The following is a 26344-nucleotide window of genomic DNA, read 5'->3' as shown; positions in this document are numbered from 1 at the left end:
TAAATCTCTGCATGTTTTGGTTGTCTACAAATTTCATCATGACTACAACTTCAGAAATGATCATAATGGTTAAATTGCAATATGTTTTCAGTAATTGAACATTGAAAAGGTGGGACAGCATGCTAAAAGACAGCAGGTTAGAGCAGATGGTGTTTACTTATTTCATCTATACCCATCAGTTGTTATAAAGCGTATAGACGGGCATTATTCTAACAGATTCATTAAACGTCACTTATAGAATGAGTCCTAGTTATGTAATAGACGGCACACTGTTGCATTTCATTCATGTTAGCCTACTTTGTTTCCTTATTCCAATCCTTATTTAAATTTGTTTCTCAGAATTGGATGGTTTTTGGTATGTTTCTCAGCTTGTGCTCTCTTTACTTGTTCCTACCTTTCTCTTGCTGCGTCACAAACATTCATTTACAGCAGCAGAGCTTTTTTGTGTCTTATTCTCTCTTTCTGTCTGCTCCACTCCTCCTTGGCTGTCTCTTTTTGTGTCTCTGCACTGCTTGACTGACAGCTTCAGAAACACAGGGGGGGGGGAGGCTAGGGGGTGTCTTTCTTTAGCGAAGCAGGCAGATACCCTACCCGACCATTACAAATTGCATGGATCAGCCTTTCAGCAACAAAAAAGCTTGGGACCAACCCATTGGCAGCACCGGGGAACATACCTGTGCTACCGTTAGCCAGTCCACCTTACGCCACAACTATCATGAACCAGCTTTTATTTTGAAATCTCACCATCAAGTCCTGAAACCAACACACTGTCAAATGACAATCATAACTAGGCAACTTGAGCTATTGGAAACAACTGACAGCATTGCTATAGCACAGTGTGTTATAGCTGTTAACACCATATGCAGAGTTCCTACTCACCTTACGAGGTGTACATTTAGAGAGGGTACATATTTTTATATATCATGACATCTAGAATTTTGCTAACTTTAATTTTAAGCCATGTTTTATAAGAATGAGATATGAACTAAGGATTCTATAAGCATTTTTATAGCTAATGCTCATTCTGCATTAGAACTCTTTTGTTGACCTAAACCAAAATTATTTTTAATGGTGTCTGGGCAAATCACTATCTATAGCAAGTAAAGGACACATCCTATTCAGCAGAAACATTCATGGTGTCAACATCTCATAAATCTGTATAGGATTCCCCTTTTCAAACTTAATATACTGAAATAAATAATCTTTATGATAATATTCTTGTTCGTTAAGATCTACCTGTAACTGCATAGTTTGCAGGCTAATGAAAAACTATTTATCAATTTGTTCATCTTTACTCTTTCTCATTCTAGGGAATCCTGAGGCGTTTCCAGGACAGAATGGATATGAAGTCCCTGGAGTTAGGTTCAGGGTCTGCCTCAGGGTCTCCCCCCAGTGGGATGAGTCTGGAAAACCTCAGAATAGAGACATCCTGCTCAGAAAGGCAAACTACAGCTGACTCCCTTATAAGTAGAGAAACATAACTTCCTGTCATTAAATCTGAATTAATTATTCATGTTTTAAAATAAATTTCAATATAATACTGTTCTGTACTTCACCTACTTTTTTATTTAATCTAAACCGCTTGTTGTGAAATTGTGATATGTTTGTATTTTGCTATTATTACACTGTTACTACACTGCCGAAGTCATCCAAAACATTTGATGTTTCTGGTATTTGTTTTTATCTGTTTTCCATTCACCTGAAGGTATGAATGTAGGTATATGATAAACACTTCCTTACTAATAAAAAAAAAGTAAATATCATTAATGCTTCCTTTTTACTTTTCCCTAAATAGGACTGTTTCATATTCTGCTGATGCTAAAGGTAAATGTTTATAGATACTTTCCTAAAGTTATTTCTTATCATCATTATTCTTCTAAAAACACAGATTTAACACATAGCTTCATTACGTCTGCATAAAAAAGTTGCTTCAATTTGCTCATTTTCTGTTGTCAGTGACAGCAGAGGAACTTTGTCCCACTAAGCGCCTATCTGTCCAGCTTGGCTCCACTCTGTACTGACCTGACGCGGCTGGTGGTCTGTACTTTGGGCAGGTTGATGGTGCTTTTGCCACCCTGAGGCGTCTCTGTGATGGGTTTGGTTTTGATGAGGTCAGGGGCCGTGCGGATGGACACCTGTTGCTGGAGACCTCCAGCAATGATGCCCCTGCTTGTCAGTACAAATGAGTAGTCGGTATCCGGCTGCAGCTGTGTGATCAACTTCCTCTTTTGATTTCCCTCCACCTCTACACTTTGTTGGTTATACAAAATCTGCAAAAGAAAAAAAGAATATTAGAAAAAAAAAACTTTGGAGTTAGAGGAATAAATTTGTTTTGATGACAATGCTGATAATTTTGCCTGACTTCTTACCTTAAACGGAGCCTGAGATTTGTGGTTTTCCGGCAAATCCCAGGTGAGGAGCACAGATGTTTTTGTGACGGCTTTGACACCAAAGTTAAGGGTTGGGAAATCTACAAAGACATTTTTTTTTCTTATTAATAAATTTAGAATTATTCTTTATTATGGTCTTATATAAAATCCAATTAAATGCATTAAAGTTACAATATAAAACATTCCAAGGAGTTATCTCTGCAAGACAACAGCAGGAGGCTGAGATCTTAAAGACCAGTGAAAAATGTGTATGGCAGTAAAAAGGGCAACCTGTGTCTTAAAATAGGCATCAATCTTCTAATTAATAAGAAGTCTTACATTTATACGATTATAAAACCCATGAAAAGGTAGATGCTGGGTGCGCTTTAGATTTATGTGTAATAGGTTGGAGGATGAGGACGCCTGGCAATGTGACTGTAGCGTGTAATGAGATTAGCACTCTGTAAATCAATAAACAGAGCTGCAGTACACTGAGAGAGGAAGATGAGAGAGACATGCCACTGATGGAGACAAAAGTGGCTCTCTGGAGAAGTGAAGGCGCCGGAAAATGTTATGAAACACATGGACTTGTTGACATAGGTATGGAAAAGCCCTGATCTTATGTTTCCAAAGCAAACATCCATAAAGTGTTTATGCATAAATGTCATACCGTTCGACATGGTCCTGCTCTGGATGCTGGGGCTGAGGGGTCCACCGCCCTTGCTGGTGAAAGCCTGCACACGGATGTCATAAGTGGTGTCTGGGTTGAGGCCCTCAATGGTGAGGTGCGTGTCCTCTGTGCTGCTGGTGTTGTCTTGCTGATTGTTTATGTCCCTGTACACCACCAGGTAGTGAGTTATCTTGCCGTTTCTTTCCTTCAAGTTTGGGGGTTCCCAGGTGAGCTGTGTGCTGGACTGGGTGAGCCCGGTCACCTTCAGGTTGAGGGGGAAGCCGGTTGGCTTGTCTTCGGTGGTGCTGATCTCTTTCACATAGGCCTCACCGGCGCCGGCGCGGTTGCGAGCGCTGAGGCGGAAGATATAGGTTGCTCCTTTGTGGAGCTCGGTGACGGTGTGGTGGTCTTTAGTTTTGCTCAGCTCCAGTGAGGTGAAAGCCTCCTCATCTGTGCGCTTGTACTGCAGCTGGTAGCCAATCAACTCCCCCACCATCTCCTTGGGAGGTTGCCACTGGATCAGTGCTGTGTTGCCCATGGTGGTGCTGATCATCATAGTCGGCTTGCCTGGCACTGGGTGGACAAAAAAAAACAAAAACAAAATCAGAGGCATTTTGTTAAAAAGTTAAATACTGCTGCACCGAACAGCTCAAATACATTCTATGCTCCTTAGATGCTTTAAATAGGAGTTCTTTATTGACCGGGGGGACTATAATGTTAGCAGTTATCAACAACTCAGGTAATGATGCAAACAAAAGCCTTAGAACAATAACTGCAGAGGCTCTCAGAGCTCATAATGAAGTTTAAATCATTCTAATGAATGTTGATATGTATGACTTTGCTGAGCAGCTATTTTCCTTGGAGCCAAATTTCAATTTATAATCTCCAAACTGACTTTTCAAATCTCTAATGTGGTTTCCAGGGCATTTGGAGGGGAAACGGGTCCACAGCATGAGGTGTTTTTCAGCAGTCATCCTTGTTTTAAGCCGAACCCACCAACAGTTAAGCTTGCCAGGAAGCTCAGTCAAAAAAGCCCCAAATTCCAGTTAAAGACCCAGAAGCATTGAGAAATAAAATAAAACAAAAACAGTAATATTAGTAGATTTTATTTTCCCAGCGTTTTATCATCATTACACTGTCACATGTACAGAGCAACGAAATAAACTCTTTGCGTTTAACGCATCCCCTTAGGGAGCAGTGGGTTGCCATTGCACGGCGCCCGGGGAGCAGTGTGGGGTTAAGGGTCTATGCTCAGGGACCCAGAGTGACAGTCCGTGGGAGTGGGGCTTAAACTCAGAACCTCAGGATTCCAAGAACAAGGCCACCACTCCCCAAAGGCATTCTGTTTGCATGACGGGAGACTTACCACTTGAGCTAGCGAGCCAAAGTAGGTTTTAGACGGTAAAGGTTGGTATTTTTTTTTGCATGTATTGGCACACAAGATGCCACTATTTGCTGCAGCTTTGAAGGGAGTTTTTATTTAAGAACCATCTTTGGATCACAGATCCAGTTTGTTGATTACAGTAAGAGATTGGCTGCTTCAGGGGAGCTTGAATAAAGATCAACAGATATCTACTTACTTTCTCTTTTCCATTTGGAGGAGTGGCTAAGGGAACTTGAGCATTTTTTCAACTCACATTGATAAAACGGCAAAACAGAGAGCCATGCATAAAACCTCCTAGGAAAACATTAAAATGTAAAGACAACATCAGTTACCTTTATTTCACTGTAATTTTTAGTCAACCAACAATAAAAGCAGTGTTGACTTGTTTTAATTATACTACTGCGATAAAAGCATTTCTTTAATCAGTTGAAAGGTTCATTTTCTGCACATTAATACTGACAATACAAAGCAGTATATTATGGGAAAAACATTCATTCTTTCTCTTTTGTGTAAGTTCACCAACACAACCAGTCAGATGAATCTTTCATTGTTTCATAAAACTAACATAAATAATATTAAAATAATGAGAAATTAAGCGTTATAATATTTTTTTCTTTTAACTATAAAATGTAATACAATAAAATATATTAGGTTTGGCTAACCAAAGCTCATAATTTCTGTCATAAACCTCAATTTCTGAAATATATTATGCTAAGATGCCAATAAATGTATAAGACAACCCATGTACCCCTTTGATGTCACCAGTAGATCCCAGAAACCCCCATAGATGTTTGAAGGGCAAAAGGCCTTAGTGCTGAGTCAGTGATTGTCTGATTTGTGCATGTTCTTTTGTTTACCTAAAAAACATAAAGAAAACGGCTGCTAACCTGCTCCAGTTGTAGTGACCACTTTAGCTTTGCTCCGAGCTCCGTCGCCCTTGGTGGTGTAAGCAGCCACAGTGACAGAGTAGGTGGTTTCAGCATGTAGTCCACCAATAATAGCTTCCTGTAAAGCGGCGAAATAACAAGGAATCAGTGAAGCTGGCTAAAGCAAACCTGTTCGTTGATGAAATTATTAAAAGAGCTCACATCCCCTTAGAAAACACACAGCACCAAAAGAAACCACAATGAGAATAAAACCCCTCCCCCTTATTTTACTTGATGAAAAAACCTAAAGCAATATATTTAACATTAAACCCCAAACACAAAAAGAACGAGAAATTTCTCTTGGATAAGAAAAACTCCTTCGCCCAACTGTAAGGCACACGCTGCACCCATTAACCAACAAACCAAATGAACCAGAACATCACCAGTGTTTCAGCGTTCATGCATGCCGCATGGATAAGCATTGGATTATACCCAGAGGAGCTTAGGATCATCACTGCACTGCAGTTTGCTCAAACCCAACAAAAAACATAACTTCTTACTGTTGGACAGGAGGAAAAACTTTTTTTGGTAAATAAATACTAGACCTTTAAATGACAAAGTTGAATTTGGTCTCCTCTGAGTGGATGCCCATACGGTTTATGCACAGAACACAGACACACTTAAGGTGGTTGAACAAATCAGTAACTTAGCAGTGAGGAACAAACAGAAAAAACAACAACTGTTATGTGTAACCTGCTGCAGTGCTGGCACTCACTACACCAGCCTGCATCAGTCGGAACAAAAACACACCCACACTCTGGAATTAAACGCGGCGCGCTTGATCGAAGCCAATATGTAAACAGACAAACAAACACAAACACACACACCTGATTATGCATACTTACCAGTAAATACAGGCCTATGCAAATGGTTTAGGTCACTTCTGATTTCTTTATATTTTGCTTGCAAAAAGTGGCGCTGTTTGTTTTTTTTCCTTAAAGTGGTATTTTTGTTTTATTTGGATGACGGCCTCCTTTCACATCCAGCATTCTTGGTAAAAAGAGCGACTGGTGGTGATAAATATGTGATTTGGACTTCCTTTTTTTTAACTAAGTTGTTATGGTAGGAAACACCAACAGATGCCTTACCTCTAAATGATTTGTTAATGAGTGTGTTAAAAAAAAGAACTGACATCGAAGAAAATCATTGGCTCTTATAGTCAGAGGTTACGAGATGGAGATTTGCACAAAACGGCCGATATCTGGTGATTTTCTGCTCAATGAACCGTGAGCAGACATTCTGATACAGGAAGTATAGAAGTATAAGCAGACAATAAATGTTTTTCTTTAACGTGAAAAAATGGGAATTTCAGCATAGAACAGAGAGACTGAATGGACTACAAAACAAGCTGCTCAGTTTTATTCCTTTTAGCTTTTAACCTCCAGATCTCAGGAAAATCACTAACTAATTCTGGCCAAATGTAACGTGCATCTCTTATACTATATCCGTTGGTTGTGCTGTTCTTTTTTGATCTCTTTGCAGGTGATGAAGCAGACTGAAAATGTTTTATCGTTTTCTTCCTTTTATCTCCTCTTTCCTTCTTTTTTTCTGTTTTTCCTTTCCTGTTCTACTTACATTGCAGTGTCCATATAATCTGTAATACTCCCTGCATGAATTATAATAAAGCAATTTATATGCATAAATCAAGCAGAACACTATGGCGATTGCCCTACTGCTCCACTTGTGAAAATAAATCTGTTGGGCTCTTTTTGGCATCAAGACACATCGTCTGTTGTCCGTCTATAAACAAAAATCATATTAAGAGCACAGTTGAAAATGTTTACTTTGTAATTATTTTATGCTTGGCTACATATCTAACCTATGATATTAATAACTACTTTTGTCTAAACCAAAATGTTAATGATTTTCTTACATTTTGCGATGATTTCAAAGGGAAATGAGACTCGGTTTGACAATCAGACTCAAGTGTGACCCATGCATCACTTTTTTTTAGAACATTAACAGCATCTATGGGTCTAATCAGTAACTGGACTAGAAAAACCAGATAACTGGATAAATAATTTTAACCTTAATGTCAACATCTATATTTTAAGATGTTGTAGATCATGCTGCTTGGGATCTGTAAACCCTGATTTTGATTTAAGTTGTTTAATATCTTGGTAAAATGCCTTTAAATTGCTTTAGCTGATTGTTAATTTGTATCAAGCAGCTAGTGTGTGAGCAACTTTGAAAGACCTTGAGAAAACTTTGATAATCGTAACTATAAGATTACAAGAAAATCTCCTCCAAAATTATACATGATGACAGACAGAGTTGTGCAGAAGAGCGCACACTTAGAAAGAAATGCTTGCGGCTTCAGCACACATGCTTGAGTTATCTGGTTGTAGCTGGAGCCATTTAGAGGACAAGTACACAGACTGCTGCAAGCATTCCTGCAGGAACTGCTCTCAAACTTCAGATACTTTAAATATTATATGGCTTTGCCCTATTGCTGTTTCTCTAGCTAACGAAGTTTTAATTTCCTTAACACAAGAATATTTAATGGTCTGTATAAGCAAGCTCTGTTCAACTGGGCTTTTTACTGCCTTCCTCTTTAAGGGACATCCAGCACTCCCATGCTAACCTTTAAGAGAGATGGGAGAAAAATGCTAAATTACTGTATAATAAAACCATTTCAACTTTATGGAGGAAGTCTCATTACTTTATTCATTCAAAATGGCTTTAACAATCTCTGCGATGGCAACAGCAGAGATGGCCTCTTCCTAAGCACTGGCAAGGTCGACTCAGGTCTGGTAACCCTTTGGAAACTAAGCACAAAGTAGAGAAAGCAAAGCTTTCCTTCAGAGCAAATGCTTAGGGCAGCACCAAAGGGTATTACAAAGATTATCAAGTTACAGAAATGGATTTTTTACAATCCAAACTGAAATGGGAAGTGTCAAGAGACAATTGGTGAGACAGATAAAAAAAACTGTATAATTCCTGCTTTTAGCTAAAGCACAATATCTGCTGTAATCTCTGTCCCTTGTTGCGCATTACTGGGGTTAACATTACCTAAAATTAAAAAAAAGGAGCTTTAAAATCCAACTCCCTGCCAAATAAAGGTCAGCACGACGACATGTTGATGTTTCTACTGCAGACATCCGTCTGCGGTGTGTCACACTGCATTAGCTACCTGGCAAACACAATTCTAAGTAAACAACAGAGACATGTGAAACGGGAGACATCTTCTGACGGCATCCGGTTCGCTGTCTGACAGGTGTTAATCAACGCATTAAAGGCAGAGGGACCTGAGCCAAGCCTGACTCATGGCATGAGGCTGCAAGAGGAATCTGTGACCAGGTTCCTGCAGCTTAGCGTTATCGCGTACAACCAACCGGCTGCACATACCCTGCTGCCTCACTTATTAAAGGTGCAGATTAAAGCACTGGTGTTGAAGTGATTTTACCAGTTTGACAGGCTGAAACCTTTGCAGTTTTCTAATTAAAGACTGCAGTAATCGTCTTGGTTAGACCCATAGATGTTCCCCTGCTCTTCTCTCTCCCCCCAAGCTTAGACTCAGTTTCTCTTATGATATAAATATTCTCTCATCAGATGCACACCTTCTAGTCTGCCAATGGCACTGCATTGCTGTAGGTAAGGAATTTAAAACAAGGACATTTTATCTTTAGGCCTAATCTAATTCATGAGCTACTGTATCATATTTTTCAGAGCATTTAATTCTAAACTGTATTTAAATGTTTAACAAGTTGCTATATTTATATATATATTGATATGTTATATTGATATGCTATATTAAATAAATAAACAGGTAAATAGAAAAAATAGGGCACATCTCTTAATGTAGAAAATTCTGAATGAATCAAACAAGAGGTTCTTTTTTTAGTTGGTATCAAACTCCAGGTCCAGAGAATATTTATCAGAAAAAAAAGATGTATTAGCACAGCCCTGTTTTTTTTTATAGTAGCAGTTCTGCATAATTAATGCTTTCCATTTTTACTGCTAATAACAATCTGCAAGAGTAACAGAAAAGAAAGATGATTTAAAATACTGTGAGTCTACAGTGACTGGCTAACTATTAGATGCTAATGACACAAACTTTTACATTTTCTTTGAAGCCTCCTTTCAATGCAATTTTTTGTATGTTTTATTCAAAAACAGTGCATCTGTTAAAAGAAATCTAATATTTTATTTTTCTTCAAAATATTTGTATATTATCTCTGAAAACTCATTAGTTATTCTAATCCTGCATTATCTTGTGTTATGATATACAACATATATTTCTAATTATTCGATGAGCTAATCTTAAGTGATTCACTTTTTACTTGTTAGGAAAAAAACTATGGAAATAGGAATAGAATGATATGACTGGCCATCCATTAGGCGCTAACAGTCAGCATATGTAAAATCAATCTTTATTTTATCCAAACACAGGATACTTTGTTTCATCCAGAAAATAACTATTCTCCATTCTTTTGAACACACAAAGATTGTATTTGTTGGCTGGATGAATTCTGACATCCCTGTTTATTAAATATTACTTATTCTGTATTCTGTACAATCTGTTCCTCCCTACTAGTGCAGGTATGAAATAAAGAAAAACTAGGGCAGAGTGTCAGATAAGATACAAAAGATTTGCAAGGATTGGGAGAATCCCAGAGCTGGCTAACTATTAGTCAGTAGTTATCATAATGGCAAAATACTGCATACTGACTTTTTTTTATAGTAACAGTCCTCTGGAACAACTATAGCTGATTTATGAAACCTTTACTCTTTGCTCCCATACGTTGTATAGCTAAAATCTCACCTACGCGTGGAGGATTTAGTGTGTTTTCTAATCACACCAGCTTGATGCATCGACGCAACTCTTTTTAAACCTTCCCATGTTTTTTCTTGAGTCCCTGACTGGGAAAAGCAAGTGTCTCTGCATTTACAGTTGTGCCTTATGACTTCTAGGAGGTAATAAGCCATAACAAAGAGCCGCATGACAGCCAGGGAGCAGAGAGCTGCCATCCAGGCATTTAAAAGAACATGAAAGGCTGGTGGAAACCTCTGAGATGTGGAGCTGATAAAACCCCACAGCTCCTCCCCTCAGATAGACATGTCATCTTGAACGGCGTGGGAAGACAGCAGGTTAGCCGAGCCTGATTAATGTCAGCATCACACTGAGACAGTGACACCCAGCCTTTTGACTGCAGCGTACACTCAGTGGCGGAGAGCCCTCCATGCACACTGCTCCACAGGCCTCCATATTTGCAAATGCGCAGCTGTTGCTGTTTTTCCTTATATTATAAAATGTTGACCTGTACAAAATCCTTGTTGGAAATGGTACTCATGCTCAGCAGTTGCAGTGGTGCTGAAAAAAAAATAATCATGTGTGCACACAGGCACACACACCATCACATGCAGAGAGAAAAACACTGGGGCAGACGGTTCTGGCTGCGGTTGTGATGGGGTTATGATCTTTCATGAGGATTCACACTGAGTGGATTACAGGCATGGCTTACACAGAAACAAACACACGTACACCGACTTGTGATCCAAAACACACAAGCACCCCCAAAAACTGCAGAGGGGAGAAGAACCTTCACTGCAAGACAAACCCCAGCAGCACACATGAGGGCTACTCACATGCTCGGTGGACTCTTCAATATTCCACTGATGGGAGAGAAGACACAGGACAACAGGGCGGGGAGAGAAATGAGTCAGAAACAACACAACAGGAAAAAAAGCACTCGTCTTTTTTTCTCTGGCAGATGAATGTAGGTGTCAATAGAGTCATGCTGCGGAAAAAGGAGGGAAAAAAATAACGCTGTGATAGACGAGATGGAGGGAAAGAAAAAAGGGAATGAAGGAAAGCTGAGTGGCATGAAATAAAAGGGAGAAATGGTTGTGAAATTCATTAGTTTGTAATGCACTGCCTTGTTTCCCCATTCACCTTTGAATCCGTGGAAATTTAAGGCAACTTCTGTTAGGTATGATAGCTGCCTCATTGTGGAAATAAACTATGCAGAGTCTGTGAACCGTTTCGTTTTCCCCTAACGGAGGCGAAGGGAAGAGCTTTTATTCATTACATTTCAATATATGTTTCCAAAATGTTCTCCCTGCTCGCTGTGCTCGGCCGAGTAATTCCCGGGGGGGAAGTGAAAGCCCATTTCGGTGCCGCAGGGCTCCGTCAGCGTCGAGCATGAAATCCTATTACCAGCGCCGCTGTGTTAGCCCTGTGACATCAAACCCTGCTGATGCAGAACGCAACGGCTGGTGTTCACCAGCTCAGTCACTGCAGAGGAGTTCACTGATGGGTGGCCTGGCTGACAACAGGGGCAGGAGAGATGACACTGGTGACACTGATGAGGGACAGAATAGAGAAGGGAAGCAGGTAGGGGCGGAGGTGAGGATGTGTGGGCGACTATTGTATCAGCACCGAGGGAGAAGAAGGAGAGCAAAGGCAAACCGAGGAGGGATTGCTAATGCCAAAACAGCACCAACGCATCAAGAGTGACTGTTAGAGAGCCACACCTACATAATGTACACCTACAGACTCCAAAACTTTAAGCCTGGATTCCTGATTTTGGTTTTAGACAAGTTTTAACCTCTTAAAATCAAATTGAGCGGATATTTATCTATGAGAACTACAGAACAAAACCAGATAACTCTACTAGGTTTTCTCTCTCTTGCTCTTTTGCATTTGAATTGAGCTCAGATGTTTGCCACATTTCACCATATATATACGGCAAAACGATCTAGAAATGAGTAGAAATGTTTGAAAGTAAGTATTTTTTCCCTCAATTGGAGATGATTTGCCAATACAATAAGGATTTTTACTCTTAAAATCAGAAATCAGCTAAAAAGCACTTGAAATAAGACAATAAAATTATCATTTTTTTTATTTTGCTTTACGGTAAATATAAATTGTCTTGTCCCTTTAGCAAAGTGTCTCACCTCCTCAATTCAGGAAAAAAATGCATTTATTTTAAGAAAAAACATTTAGATTTCAATTTTTAGCAGTGTGGTACCTCCAGTAAGTTCTGGGTATATGCAGAGGTCTTTCCTAATGGGATGTATCTGAAAAACCTTCTTGCCATGCTGTTATAGATGAATCTGGATGAGCCTGTCCTGAAGGCTGAGGAAGTCCCTGTTAGGAGCTTTTTCACCTGCTAATACATATATTCTCATTATCCAGTCATGATCCTTATGAGAAACAGAGAGCTGTTTAACAAAGCTATTCTATTTTAATACAAATAATTGAAGTAGTGCTGGAATTACTGCAGATGGGACCATAATTCATATCCTAGAACAAAAATCAAGAAACAATTAGACTTTTTCACCATTATAAACCATTATGTCCAAGTTAAGTACCAAAAGGATTTCACATCTTATTTTTTACCACTCAACATGGTTGTACACAATATTCTCCACCCTTTTCTCTGCCAATATTTTCTTTTTCCAACCTGTTAAGTGGCTTAAGAGACGGTGTGTCCCTGCTGAATTGAGTGGAAACACATGGCACATCAAAACTGCAGCCCTGACATAGCAGAGCACTAAAAAGTAGCATTTAAAAGCAGCTGCTCCTTAACTCTACGTCTAACAGTTTGCGATGTTCCTAATTGCTTAATTTGTTTGCCATCAATTCAGCTCAGTATGTCAACAGAACAGCAAACACATTAAGGTTCACAAGTTCCTATCTCATCTTGGGCTTAATCCGCTTTCAGCTGCAACTGCTTTTGCTTTATGCCGAAATCCACAGGAGAATTATAAATTATCCTCCATTTATATTTTGAATGCCAACGCAAGCTGAAAACACATCACTGCTGATAAGCGTCGTTTGTGGAAACGGAGCAGTATAATTTGCAGGCGGGTGAATGCAAATGTGATGACATGGGCTTAGATGTGTTGCTATAAAAAAGGGAACGAGGGGAGAACGAGTGATGTGGAAGAGAAGGAGCTGTCATGATTGATAGAGTGAAACGGGCTGAGGTGCTTCTTTTCTCCTGCTTTTTTTTTTCCGTCCCCAATTTCCATTCAACTCCACTCTGGGGCAGCGGAGGCCGTAGAGGCAGTGAAGCATCGACTCGCTCACATAAACTACAAAAATGCATGAGTGGTCAAACCAAATGAACCTGGAAAGTAGTGCTGAATGGAGGCAAACTTGGGAAGAAAGGAGACTCGGGTAGAAGCTCCGAGTGAGGCTAATGGCTTCGCATATTCAACCATTTTTAAGATATTGTATGTGAGAAAGAGCCTGGATGTTGCTGTGAGGGTGCTGTGATGGAGCTGGCTGTGTGGCGTCGAGTTGCCAGCTCAGGTTTGGGTCACTCTTCCAACAGGAGATCGGCTGCAGAGGGGTTGATAACATCACACTGTTAACGCGGCCTCTGGTTTAAATTTAGCAGGGAAATGAGGGCGCTGTGTGGGTTTCTGTTTGAAAAGAAAAGAAGCGCTTAAAGTGCCCACGCACAGGCGAGCTCTCCTAGCTCTCCTAACAGCATTTCAGCTAACCCTGAGAAAGGGTGAAAAGGAGCCATAAGCATGGAGGGAAAGAGGGCTGGAGGGGTTTGGGTGGGGGAGTGGTTTTGAATGGATCTGCAATTCAATCACTTGGTTTAGGATTGTGATTGAAGTCTAAAGCTATGTGGCAATACGCTTTCAAAAGCCTGGAAAATGGGGATCTTCCTCCTGGAATTCTCACTGTGCAGCTAATTCAGGTGAAAGGGCGGCTATGAAACTGATTTCACAAGACATTAGGGCAATTTCTTTGGAGAAATGCTTATGAAGGTGACAACAAAGAGGAAAATTTTTGTTTTTTTCCCCTCTATCATCCTTTACAGGTGTGTTAGCACGATTTGTATGATTTTCAAGATGAGTCACTAACTCTTTCCGACCAGCTGGAACGCCTACTAGGAGGCTGTTTTTTTGCAGGAAGCATGCTGGCTCATGTTATCTTTGTTGTTTGGGTACGTGAATGGGAAGATGTGTGAAAAAGGAGGATTGTTCTAAAACAGGTTGAGCGATCAAGGATAAGGGACTGTTGTCTGACTGTGTGGTCTTTAATGACGTCTAGGCAGGTCCTTGCAGGTTGACTACTCAATGATGAGTCTGTTGAGATGACTCAGCCAAGGGTAACAGACCTGCACGCAAGGATCTGATAATTACTCAACCAGCTTTCAAGCAAAGCGGGAGCAAAAGGAGGCCAAATATGAGAGAGGAAAGGGAAAAAGAAAGGAAAATCTAGGGTCTGCCAATGAGGGAGCCCTTTAAAGGTGCTCTGAACCCATGACTTGAAGACAGCAGCTATACAGTGGGCTAATTTACCCAGGGCTCTCTTGTCTTTTGTATACCCTAAATGAGACATGGCGGGGAGCATTGTCTGCATAACAAACAGGTTCATGTTCAGTTCAGTTTTCAGTATAAACAACTCAAGAGAAAATCATGCGGAACGTGCCGCCGCTGCGCGCAACACTCGAAGAAGGACGAGCAGCCACCACCATCTTCTCCTCTGTTTCAAGACCACAACAGGCTGATAACAGTGGAGTGTCAGCGGGAGCTGCAATAAACAACTGCTGCTAAACAAACGCTGGCCAGGGTTTGGGAGATCAGGGCTCCTTTTTTCACCAGGTGTAGAGTCATGGCCAGTTTGTTGTGTGTCAGTCAGATTCTTCGTCCACATATATTCTCAGCGACCTCCAGACAAACCTAAGGGGCTTAACCTTACTGTGTGAGAACTACAGAAAACTGGTTTTGCAAGAAAGCAAATCCAAAAGATCCTGTTAAAACAAATCCGATTGTTTGCAACAGCTGTGGTTTCGTAAAATGGATTATTTGATTTTTAAAATATAATTAATGAAAGTTAGATTCCTTTAAAGTCTGTGACAGTCATTTCCTGGGAATTAAACTGATAATTTCCTCTAAAAGGACTGCTGCCATTTATTTGACAAATTGATCAAAGGCTATCTAGAGTGCACCAGCAGTTATTGAAATATCTACACCTTTACATACACGTTTAGCTTTGCTTATCCATAGAAAGCTCCAATGATCCAGTGTTCATTTGTGAAGCTTTTTTTCCCTGACCCAAAGCACCGACTAAGCTACTGCTGATACAAACTTTACATCTTTCCTTTTGCTTCCCCACATAAAAAACAACCAAAAAAACCCTCAAACACCCGGCTGTTGATACAACTATTTTTTGTCCTCAGTTTTTCTGTCATAGAAAGTGCTTCAGCAATTAATTTGCTTTTTCTTTTCAAAAAGAAGTATTAGTTCTTACCTACTACGCCACAGATGAGATGCAATTTTGTGTATCTGTATATTTGTTATTCTAGTTCAGACGGCATCACTGAGCTTATTTTTGTTGCTGGTTTCTTTATAACAAAGTGGTTTCTTAAAACTGTTGCAGTATGTCTATATATGTCGGTATAATCAAGTTCAGTTAGGTAAACTTCGGGTAACTTTTTACCAATTGGCATTAAACAATTAGCCGTCTTTAACTATACAATGTTATTGGAGCTAGTAAAAAAGAAGACTGAATTGGAATAAACTGTATGGTCTAGATGTCACTCATATATTATTTCACAGATGCAGAACATATATAAAGACCAAGTTGAAGAGCTTCTCATCAATTCAGAGGACACTAATTTGAATCAATTTCCTGTTAAAGACTACCGAGGACAGAAGATCATAAATTCTTATGCTTGAACCAATAAACAACAAGCAGGTTTTTAAGCTGCTTTTTTTTTTGCAGAATCAGGCAGCCATGAGAGTTGGGCTTTTATGGCTTAAGGATATTCATGAATCTCAGAGTCGCACTTAAGGATTACAATCTCATCCATCTTTTGGTATTGTGCAGCTTTGGGTGATTCGGTGCACTTTGCATTAACGTGTAAAGGGGCCGTGTCAGGGAAATAACTTTAATTTACAAACATGGTAACAAGGCAGTGCATATGTATTGGTGTTAAAAATTGCAAGGGGAGCTGCATTGATTTCACTAAGCCACATCCTGATGTTACCAACAGAAAATTTATCCAACAGCTATTACTGTTGAGTTTAAGTGGATTTCATTCTGACAGCTAATCCAAAGCTGTGGGAGCAGGGTACCAATTTAGAGTTAAATGTCACATGTGGAAAAAGATTATGGGAGGAATAAATAGAGAGAATACTGCAGTAGATAGAAAGAAAGTTCCATGTCTTGTCCTGAGTAGAAAACTGAACAGTGTAGAGGACAGTAGAGAGAAAAAAGCAAAGGAAAGTACCTAGAAAGGTAAAGAGGGGGGAAAGAAAGGCTGGGCAAGGCTAAGATGGTTCATTACCTGAGCCTCTGGCAAAGCAACATCCATGATGTTCGGCTGGCCTCGTGGTTCACCGTTTTCCAGCCGCGAAAAGATGACTTGATAGCCTCTGATTTGTCCATGCTGTTTCACCTGGACGGGAGGTTTCCAGGTAACCCGGATGGCTGTTGAGTTTATGGCATCCACCTCCAGCTTCCTGGGAGGGGCTCCTGGCACTGGAGAACAAACATTGGTGGATGGCAGGACACAACAGTGAGATGAAGAGGCAAAGAGTGAGACACAGCTGTCAATAATATATATCTTCCATGGTTTAGTTGGACAAGTATGTTTCATCTCATTGTGGAGGTTTTGGCAAACAAAAACCCAATGTGGCGTCCCGCAGGGCTCCACTGTTGGACACATTTTAATTAATATCTTCATCATCCTTCCCACATACTACAACATGTCGTATTGTTTGTAAGCTGATGGTCACATGATAACATTCTATTACAGTTAGCGAATCAGCATATAGATTATATAAATGAGTGAAAGGGTTGAAATTTCCTCAAATTTGATGGAGAAAAATAATCCCTTATGTAAGCCAGACTATGTGTAAAGACTACCTAAAATAAAACTGTGTGCAACAGTTATTCAATAAAGGTTAAAGGTTAATTTATTAGTAAATTTCTGTTACATTGTTTAAATAGCTGTTTTATTTAATTTTTTTTAAGAATTTCTTTTATTCCTTTAATGATTGTAAAGTGCTTTGAGTTACCTCGTATATAAAGGGTACAAAACTCGTCTTGACAAATCCAAACTCTATTGAAAAAAACTTTGTAGGGATAAGTGGTTTTAGATGTGTTCATAAATTTAATCAATGCTCACTTCAGATGATCCAAGGCTACTGCTTCCCCCAAAACACCACATACTCTACAGCATGTAGTCTAGTCATGTCTGTACTGCCCTTAATTCCAGTATGAAATTAGCCGTGTTGCAGCAAACTTCAAACACATTAATTATAGACGAGTCTCTCTTAGGAGAAGCCGTCCTCTATTGCACTGCAAACAAAATGAGAAACGTGTGGGGGGAAAAGGAGAGAAGAGTGATAAAAAAGGAGGCAAGATCAGTTCCACTCCTGTTCTTTAGTGTGGACAAAACAGACAGCATTCACACAGAGTAAGCAGAGGAAAGTGACACAGAACTGAACCCCAGGGAGTGATGAGATTCAAGATGAAAACAGGAAGAGAAAGAAGGTGATCCCAATCAGCTACCACCGCCACCTCATTACCTTAGAGTTTAGGAACAAGGAAAATGAGCCAGCAAGCAAGGGGAAGGTAAAGGAAGTTAGTGACAGGCTGCTTCAAGGGACTGATGCGTAAACCTACCATCCTCCTTGGTTCTTATCTTGACTGGGACACTCTCGGGGCCTGGGCCCACATCAGTGTGTGCCCTCACCCACACATCATACTCAGTCCACTTCTCCAGGCCTTCCAGCACATAGCTGGTGGCATCCGCACCGATGTCGGATACATCGTGCCGCTCCGTGTCCTCTCCTGCCGGAGCCTGGTAGCTGATTGTGTAGCGCACGATGGCACCATGGCGACTGTCTGCAGGCGGCGCCACCCAACTCACCTTGAGGCTTGTGGAAGTCAGGCTGACCACGTGAACCTCCTGAGGTGGGGCGGAGGGAGCTGCAGGGGGGGAGGGAAGGGAGCAAGACCACACGGAGGAAGGCCACGGATCAAGCAAACTAAAAAAAAACTAAAAATGCTCACAAAACATGGGGAATAAATAAATACAATAAAATTAATAAAATAAAAACTACAGAAGCTTTTTGCAAGAGATTCAAACAACTTAACAGAAGTTAGATAATTTGCAGAAATTCAGTAGTGATAAATCATTTACAAAGGACACTTTTTAATGACATTCTGAAACGCAGTGACAGCAATTATCGGTTTCTTATGGCATTTAAAAGTGTTCTCTTCCCAACTCCTTCAAAACTCAAAGTTGCCAAGGTCTGATTGCAAAAAGCTTTCATACTAAACAGAATGATACCTCCAGACTGAGAGATTTGGATGCAAAAAACAAGCCTAAATCAGTCCAATGCTTTAGCTGCGTTCGGCGCCACAATTATGCAGGAGGCAATGAAACCACAGGGTGAGGCGGACTGTATATAAGATGTGCCAAAAAGTTTACAAGGCCGTACGTTTTATGAAGACGTAATTCGTCCTTAACCGCCCCCCTGTGCTGCCTTTTGCAGCATGTGGAGGGAGCAATAAACGGGCCATGGATGTGTGAGCTTGTGAACAAGTGCTTGACAGTGTGGACTGGTGTTAACACGCTTATGTCAAATCTCTGGTCTTCGTTAGAGAACTTGGCTGCAGCCGACATGAGCAGTTAGAAAGGTTTGATTTTGATAATCAATAACGCTACAGTTGGTTTTGGCAAACATCTGGATTGATGCCACTAGCTTTTTAGATAAAGGAACTAAAAGCTATTCTGATGTTTTAAAAACTGTTTTTATAACAGTTAGACTTTGTGATATTGATATCACAACCTTGAAAGTATTTTACTGTGATTTTATATCATAGAGCAACACAGATGATGTGGAAAATGTCAACTTTTCTGTACAGACCAAATAGATTTATAGCTATTATACACCAACCTTCCTGAAAGCATAATGTTGCAAGCATCATGTAAAAACATGTGAAAGCTGGTGCTCTGGATAGAATAGACCAAAAGGAAACACAGAGCACTCATTGGAGTGCTGCTTGGGATAACTAACACACATCCAGGGAATACCATAAGGTCCAGTTGGAACCTAATTTTATCTATTCCAAGACCTAAACTTCAATTTCGAGCTTTAAAAGCTTTGCCTGTTGCAGATCTGCACAAATACTGGAAAACCTTACATATTTTTATGGACAAGACCTAAAGTGACAGCATTGATGCTTTGGGATTGCTATAGTGTTAAAAGCTGCAAAAAGATTAGAAAATCTGCAGCTCAATTTAAATATGTCCTGCTCAATCTGCAGATTAATATCAAACTTGAGAAATTAATTTAACAAAGTTGCATTGAATTAAATTGTTAAACAGTACAATTACATTTGTTTAAACTCTCATGTCTGGAGGTAAAATAAAAACTTTCAAAAAGCAAAACTGGAACAAAACTGAAAACTAAACATTCAAAAATATATCATGCATCTAACTGTAGCATGAACCCATAAAACTTGATGAAAACAAGCTCTTCAAAAGAATGAAATCACTAAAACTGGATTTTTCTTTCTCTTCAAGCATGCTGATTAATGGTGTTTTACACAGCAAACTTCACCATTATTTAGAAGATGAATTAAAACAAAAGAGATGTGAGTATGTTCTAGAAAACAGTGAACAAAAGAACTACAAAGGGGAAAAGTTGCAGACTGCTGACTAACTGATGATGGTATTGAGCTCCTGATCAAAAATCTGGAAGATCAAAGTGAAGGTGCACCAAACGAGGACACCACCAAAGAGAAACACAAAAACCTTAGAGACAGCATTTATGCTCAGAGACTGAAGCTGAAATCCAAATATAGTTGAGGGAAGAACATATATTCAAACTTTAAGCAATCGGAATGTGAATATTTTCTCCGACATTAGCAGCATAAACAAAACTCCTACTAACTACACACTCAGCCTCAACCTTTGCACTTGAACTGCTGGAAAAATTACCATCCTCGGTTCTCATTTTTGGCAAAGCAACTAAATTTGCACATTCATCGCACCTCGATCTATTGACTTTCAGCTATCTTAATACCTTTCAGATCAATGCTTTCCCATTGGATTTCAGGTCAAGTTTAACGCAGCTGTGCTGAGCACTCAGCTAGGGGGTAAAATAGAAAAAAAAAAGGTAAATGGAGCTTACTTCTGAAGCTTGCTCTGACTCCAGAAAAAATAATGCTTAACATTTAAATGCAGGCCTGGAGAAAGTAATCAGTTCTAACTTCCCAAGGCTGCTGGCATGTGTTGAATCGAACCATCACATGCAACTCTGATTTGTTTTACAGAGTTTCCAACAAATGGTTTGCACTCACTAGTCTGTTTTGTAAGGTATTATTTAAATGCTGCTTACAAACTAAAACAGGTCTATGCATTATAGTTTTAAGCATAATTTAGGGGAATATTTATAATTATTATGGTGAACCTTGGTCCATTAAAATGTCCATGAATAATAAAATCTAGTTTGCAAGATGTTTTTTTGGGTGAAAATGTTTAATTAAACTATTCATTTCTTGAAATAATTGCAGTTTCCTTTATTTGAAAAGGTAAATAAAAGAATCTGCCAACTGAATGAGTATTTCTGACCCTAAAATAGGATAATTACATACACTGTATCACAATTGAATAAAAGTATATATATTTTTTTTATGAGTTATTTTTTTTAAATGCAGATATATAATTCAGTTTTCAAGTCATGTTACCTCAAATTAGGTGCCATGCCCTTATTTCTGGAAGATTCTGTCCAATTTTATGTCACTTTTAACCTCACTTTCTACACCTTAATAAGTGGGTTACTTTGTTTTTCATCTGCCCTTTAATTTCACTTACATTTGGTCATCAAGTGTTCTGTTAAAAAAATCCTACTGTTAGAAATGCAAAAAATCTGGGCCAATGTTGATATCTGATATTAATATTGCATTTAAGGCCTATAACCGATATTTACTGATATAATATTCTATATATGGAAGATCAGCCACAGGCTGACATTGCTTCCTTGCTTTAGTTAATATACAGAACGCTGCGCTGCATTCTAACTACTGTCATCTGACCGATCAAACACTGCATGGCCGAGCCTCTCCTTCTTAAAACAGTAACAACATGAAAATAAACATCAGTTGTTGACATCGACCCATTTTGACAAATCTGACCGATACCAATGTGCTTAAAAATGACCAACACCGGCTGATGCCGATATATTGTTCATCCCTCCTTACAGCCTACTTCTTTCTCCTTGAGTTACTTCCATATACAAGAAACTGCTTTTACAGCACTGTTATAAATTTGCTGTAGCCCAAGGCTCACCATCTCTAAGATCCTTTCAATGCTTCCAGCACTACTCAACAGTCCAGCTTCTATCCTTTGTATGCAAGAGGAGCATAGATTTTAAATGGTGTGAATCAGCTGCTGCTAATTGACGCTACCTCCATGATTAACTTCCATTAATTACCACATTTTGATCACATTCCACAATTAAACACGTCCGCTGCTGGGTTTGTTTGCTCCCCGAAAGCTGGACTCTTTGCTCGGCTGGCGTCCATCTTTTGTGAAGGAACAAGCTCAGCTTTGTAGCGTCTCTGTGTTTGTTTCCAACAGGGTGATGTGTCCTCTTTTTGGTCCACTGCACTCAGTTAGCTTTGGAAATCACCTCATATGACTTCAAAAACTTCATGTTCCCACTTGCACAGTGCTTTTAGTAAAGTTTTAAATTTAAAGGTTACATTTGATTTATTGGGATATTATGTGAATGGACAACACAAGGTGCTGCATCATTTAAAATAGAAACAAAATAATGTCTAGTTTTAGATTTTGTTTTAAATTAAACCCTAAAAATGGTGTGCACATCTGTATCTGGCCCCCAGCGCACTGATCCCCAGCCGGCCACCTACAGAGGTCAGGATAAACAAACAGTGTGTGTCAGATTCTTTATCTGAATAAATTAGAGATGCACAATATATTGATCAAGCTGTGGTGCTGCTGTCTTCAAAAAGCTGCAGAAGAGTTGAAACTGGGTCTGACGTCAACCTGCAGCAGGACAACACTTAATATACACCAAGAGCTGAATGAGCTTAATCACAACATCCTGGGTTACAATGCCCCAATCAAAGCCCAGACAAGAACTAAAAACCAATGAGAATCTGTTACTTGAAGCTTTCCTTCCAATCTTAAATATGCTAAACATTCAATCTGTGGATGTGTAAAGCTGGCTGTACACACCCCAAATGCTTTGCTGCAATTGCAGCAATAGTCGAAAACTGAAGAGTGTTGAATGTGAGGGTCTAAGAACTAATGCACATTCCATTTTTCTGCTTATTCAATTGTTTTGAAAAATATATTTTTTTTTTACTTCACAAATATTGATTACTTCTCGCTTTTCTGTCACATAAAATCCCAATAAAACACATAGAGGTTGGTGGCATTGGATGAAAAGAAAAGAAGTCCAAATGACATGAATAGTTTTAAATAAATAAAAAACACTGCAACTTAAACAATCACAATAACCAATAATGAGGATCTTTTTTGTTTTCTCTCAAGGTTATGAGGATTAGAAGCATGCAGTAAACACAACCCTTCTAGGGGAAGGTTGGTGTTAGCGTCGTGCCTGCATAGCAAATAATAAAACAAATAAAAGGAGTGACATTTTGATTGCTGGCACTTTGAGAGCACATAATGATATGACGCAAAGCAACACAGCACAGCCCACAACACTGGGAACAAACACATTAAACGTACCTTTGACACAGGGCCTGCCCTCTGCTAGACGGACAGGAGGGTTAGTGCTGGTGACGGAGGGGGGGGGAGGTGGAAGCTGACTGGGATGACTGCACCGTCAGCATTATATGCTGCTCTCTGATTGATTTGACATTCAAGTTGCTCACACTCTCTGTTTTAAGGTCTATAAAACTCACATTTGCCCCTCACTCTCTCTCCCTCACTGAGGGGAAGGGCCTGAACCTGCCTCAGCCGCCTGGAGGGGACTATCTGAAATCACTGGGTTAGTGGCTAACAAGCAGAAAAGACAGAGTGGGGAAAAGAACAAGGAAGCACTTACTGGACTGAGCAGTGCGGGCCTGGATGGGCTGGGTGTAGACACCCAGACCTGTTTCGGAGCGGGCTGCCAGGGAGAAATAGTACAAAGTGTCCGGCTTTAGACCATCCACAGCGTAGGAGCCCGCCGGGTTGAACGTCACATGTTTCTGTTGGGTTTAGATAAGGAGAGACAAAATAATAAAAACAATCATTAAAAAAAAGAGATGGTAAAACACGAGTCTGTTCATGCGCTGTGCAATAACAACATGATATAATCTTCCCCTAAAATGCAAACCGTCACAGATGAGTGCCAAAAGGGGGAGTTAAAAAAACAAGTTGTTCTCCCACTGGTGCAGTCCAAACAAGTCTAACAAATGGTCATAACAGAAGTGAGAAACATGGCTGATTGTGTTCAGATTTGGTCTTTCTCGTCATCTGAGGAGCTGACTCCATTACTGCAGCAGCACAGCCTCAGCTGATTTTCTACATTCAGAGAGTTGCATCATAAAGAGCAACTGTGTGAAGCTCCACTGTTAAATAATGAGTCCAGCAGCAGCGAGAACTACCTGAGCTACTGTACAGGAGAGGAAATCATGCCATAAAACAGCCTGAAGTGCATGTGTTCATGTTCAAACCTTGCTATCGGAGCCGGCCTCCCAGTACTGCAGCTCATACTTGGTGATTTGGTCTTGTACCGGCCACAGCCAAGACAGTGAGATCCGACTGTCGAGCTCCGCTTCCGCCTCGAAGCTGGACGGCTGAGCAGGAACTGGTACAGAGCAGGAGAGAAGACCTATTTTAGGATCTTATGTCAAAGAATTAAACATCTTTATCAAGAATTGAAGAAAACCTAACTTGTCTCTATTAGTTTTGTTTTGATCCTGAGAGAGGTGATGTGTGCTGCCCCCTGGGTAAAAACCCATCATAACCTTTATGTGTCCATCAATTTTGCACATTTAGAGATTTTCTTGTCAAAACAGTTCAAACTGAAATTAAAAGCACTTATTATTTTCATTCTTGCCACATAATTCAATCAACTTTGGTCACTCTGACACATGAACCAGCTTTTACCTGTTCTGGCCGCATGCTTTAATCTTTTCCAATACTGTTGAATATTTATCAATCTTGTACCAACCTACACCTGCTCTCTCTCTCTGCTTACCAAATCAACTCAACACTAATATGCTTTCATCGCCATGTTTCAAGGTAGAAGTGGATTCATTGTGATAAAATAAGCTTTGGTCTCATTTTTTAAAGCATTTCCTCCTTTCTTCTGTTTGCCTAAATCTTTCTAGAATAAAAAAGTTAGTTTCAATTATTTTACTTATACAACATTTACAGTTTTCAAGTAAGCCATATTTGATTTGCATATTACTGATAGCCGTACTGTTAATATCATCTCCACCTGAGTTGTGGTTCTCTGGAGCTCCTCTAGAGGTACCATGAGTTTCATTGTTTTAATCCTCTTAGCTTTAAATATTTTTTTCTATCATTCTGTAGATAACCTGCAATGGCCTTTATGTTGGTCTATCCAATAAAATTCCAATGCAGTACAAAACATGGTTAGAAAATGTGAAGTGGTGCAAGAGCTAAGGAAAGAACATCAAGTTAAATCTCTCTGGTGGACGATAAGTTCAATGCCTGCATCTCTAAGACATACATGGGTTTTTATGCTGTTTGACAAACACAGTCAGATAAAGTCAGCCTTCCACTAACAATGCATTCCTGGTGTTTACACACATGAGGAACTTCTCACACCATCTGGATGCTCACCTCCCTGCTGTGTTTTGACTTGCAGGATGTCAGAGGGTGGTCCGTCACCTACAGAGGTGAAGCCCAGCACCCTGAGGCTGTAGGTGATTTCAGGCGTCAGCCCTGAGATGGTTGTCAGGCTGCTGTCGTCCGTGTTGTGTTTCTGCCATGCACTGAGCGGGGCCGTCATGTCAGAGCTGTAGTACACCCGGTAACCTCTTATCTGTCCGTTTGGCTCCTCCGGAGGTTCCCACTGGACCAGCATCGTGCTGGCGCTTAGCATGCGGGCCTGGACGTGGAGGGGCGGCGATGAGGGCGCCTGCTCACCGGTACGCGTTTCCACAGGGTCGCTGGGCGGGCCACGGCCAATGTTGTTCACGGCCATGACGCGGAACTCGTACTCTGAGTAGGGACTGAGGCCACCGATGCTGTAGCGGGTGGTCGCCACTCCCTCTACCTCTTGGAAGCCGTTGTCCGAGGATTTGGCTCGGTATTGGATCATGTAGTAGGAAACAGGTTCTGGGTTTCCAGAATCCCATGTGAGAGTCACACTGGTGGCGGTGGTTTCTGTCACGGTGAGGGAGGTGGGGGGCTTCGGTAAGGCTGGGGAGGAGAAGCAAATCAAAACAAATATATAAAATTAATTAACATTTTTTGTGTTTAGCAGTTCAGAGACATCAGGCTTAATTGGGCATAAAATGGTCGTTTTCATTTCCAGCTATAAAGGAATGGATTTTACTGATAGGGCTGTTGCTAAACAACCATTTTAAGTTCATTGAAAATTATATATATTTTACCTACAATCCAACATCACAGTATTTCAAATACAGCTAAAAACGGTGAAATTATTACCATCATCAGTAATCATGGTGTTTGGTAAAAGCAGAGCATTGGTTATTTTGCCAGCATTAGGAGTGGAAGCAGCAGGAGGTGATTACAAAACAGTCATCCAAACACGCTTCAAACCGAGGTTTCTGCACATTTGAAGCTTTAGGATCATAAACAGTGTATATGGTGCCTTTAGGCCCTCCACAGTAACTCCTATTAACTTTTAGTCAAATATTGCTAATGCTAATTAGAGTATACATGTTTTTGTCAGGTTTTGTGGAATATATGGATCCTATTTCCACAACAGAATGACATTTTTAATACAAGTAGTAAATTCTTAAGTAATGTCATCTTTTTCTTTCTAACATGTTTATATATATATATATATATATATATATATATATATATAT

The 26344-nt window shown here is 40.0% G+C and overlaps 1 protein-coding gene across 19 annotated transcripts in view; it reads right to left on the bottom strand.

Moving 5' to 3' along the window:
- The window catches only part of LOC107085934 (receptor-type tyrosine-protein phosphatase F-like), a 264502-nt gene that overhangs the window by 57204 nt on the left and 180954 nt on the right, over positions 1-26344 (bottom strand). For 14 of the 19 annotated variants that reach the window (XM_015376596.1, XM_015376598.1, XM_015376597.1 and 11 more), the window contains 10 exons: positions 25128-25709; positions 23990-24123; positions 23377-23521; positions 17954-18259; positions 16611-16804; positions 10939-10965; positions 5311-5428; positions 3040-3612; positions 2370-2470; positions 2023-2270 (listed from right to left, as the gene is read on the bottom strand). In XM_015376596.1, the coding sequence (XP_015232082.1) occupies positions 2023-2270; positions 2370-2470; positions 3040-3612; positions 5311-5428; positions 10939-10965; positions 16611-16804; positions 17954-18259; positions 23377-23521; positions 23990-24123; positions 25128-25709 (2428 nt within the window). The remainder of the gene's footprint in view (positions 1-2022; positions 2271-2369; positions 2471-3039; positions 3613-5310; positions 5429-10938; positions 10966-16610; positions 16805-17953; positions 18260-23376; positions 23522-23989; positions 24124-25127; positions 25710-26344) is intronic. The other 5 variants (XM_015376604.1, XM_015376609.1, XM_015376611.1 and 2 more) reach the window with 3 other exon arrangements.

The sequence above is a fragment of the Cyprinodon variegatus genome, unplaced genomic scaffold (genome assembly GCF_000732505.1).
Source record: "Cyprinodon variegatus isolate N-32 unplaced genomic scaffold, C_variegatus-1.0 Scaffold137, whole genome shotgun sequence".
NCBI classification, from domain to species: Eukaryota; Metazoa; Chordata; class Actinopteri; order Cyprinodontiformes; family Cyprinodontidae; genus Cyprinodon; species Cyprinodon variegatus.
This window is presented reverse-complemented; position numbering and strand designations above follow the sequence as displayed.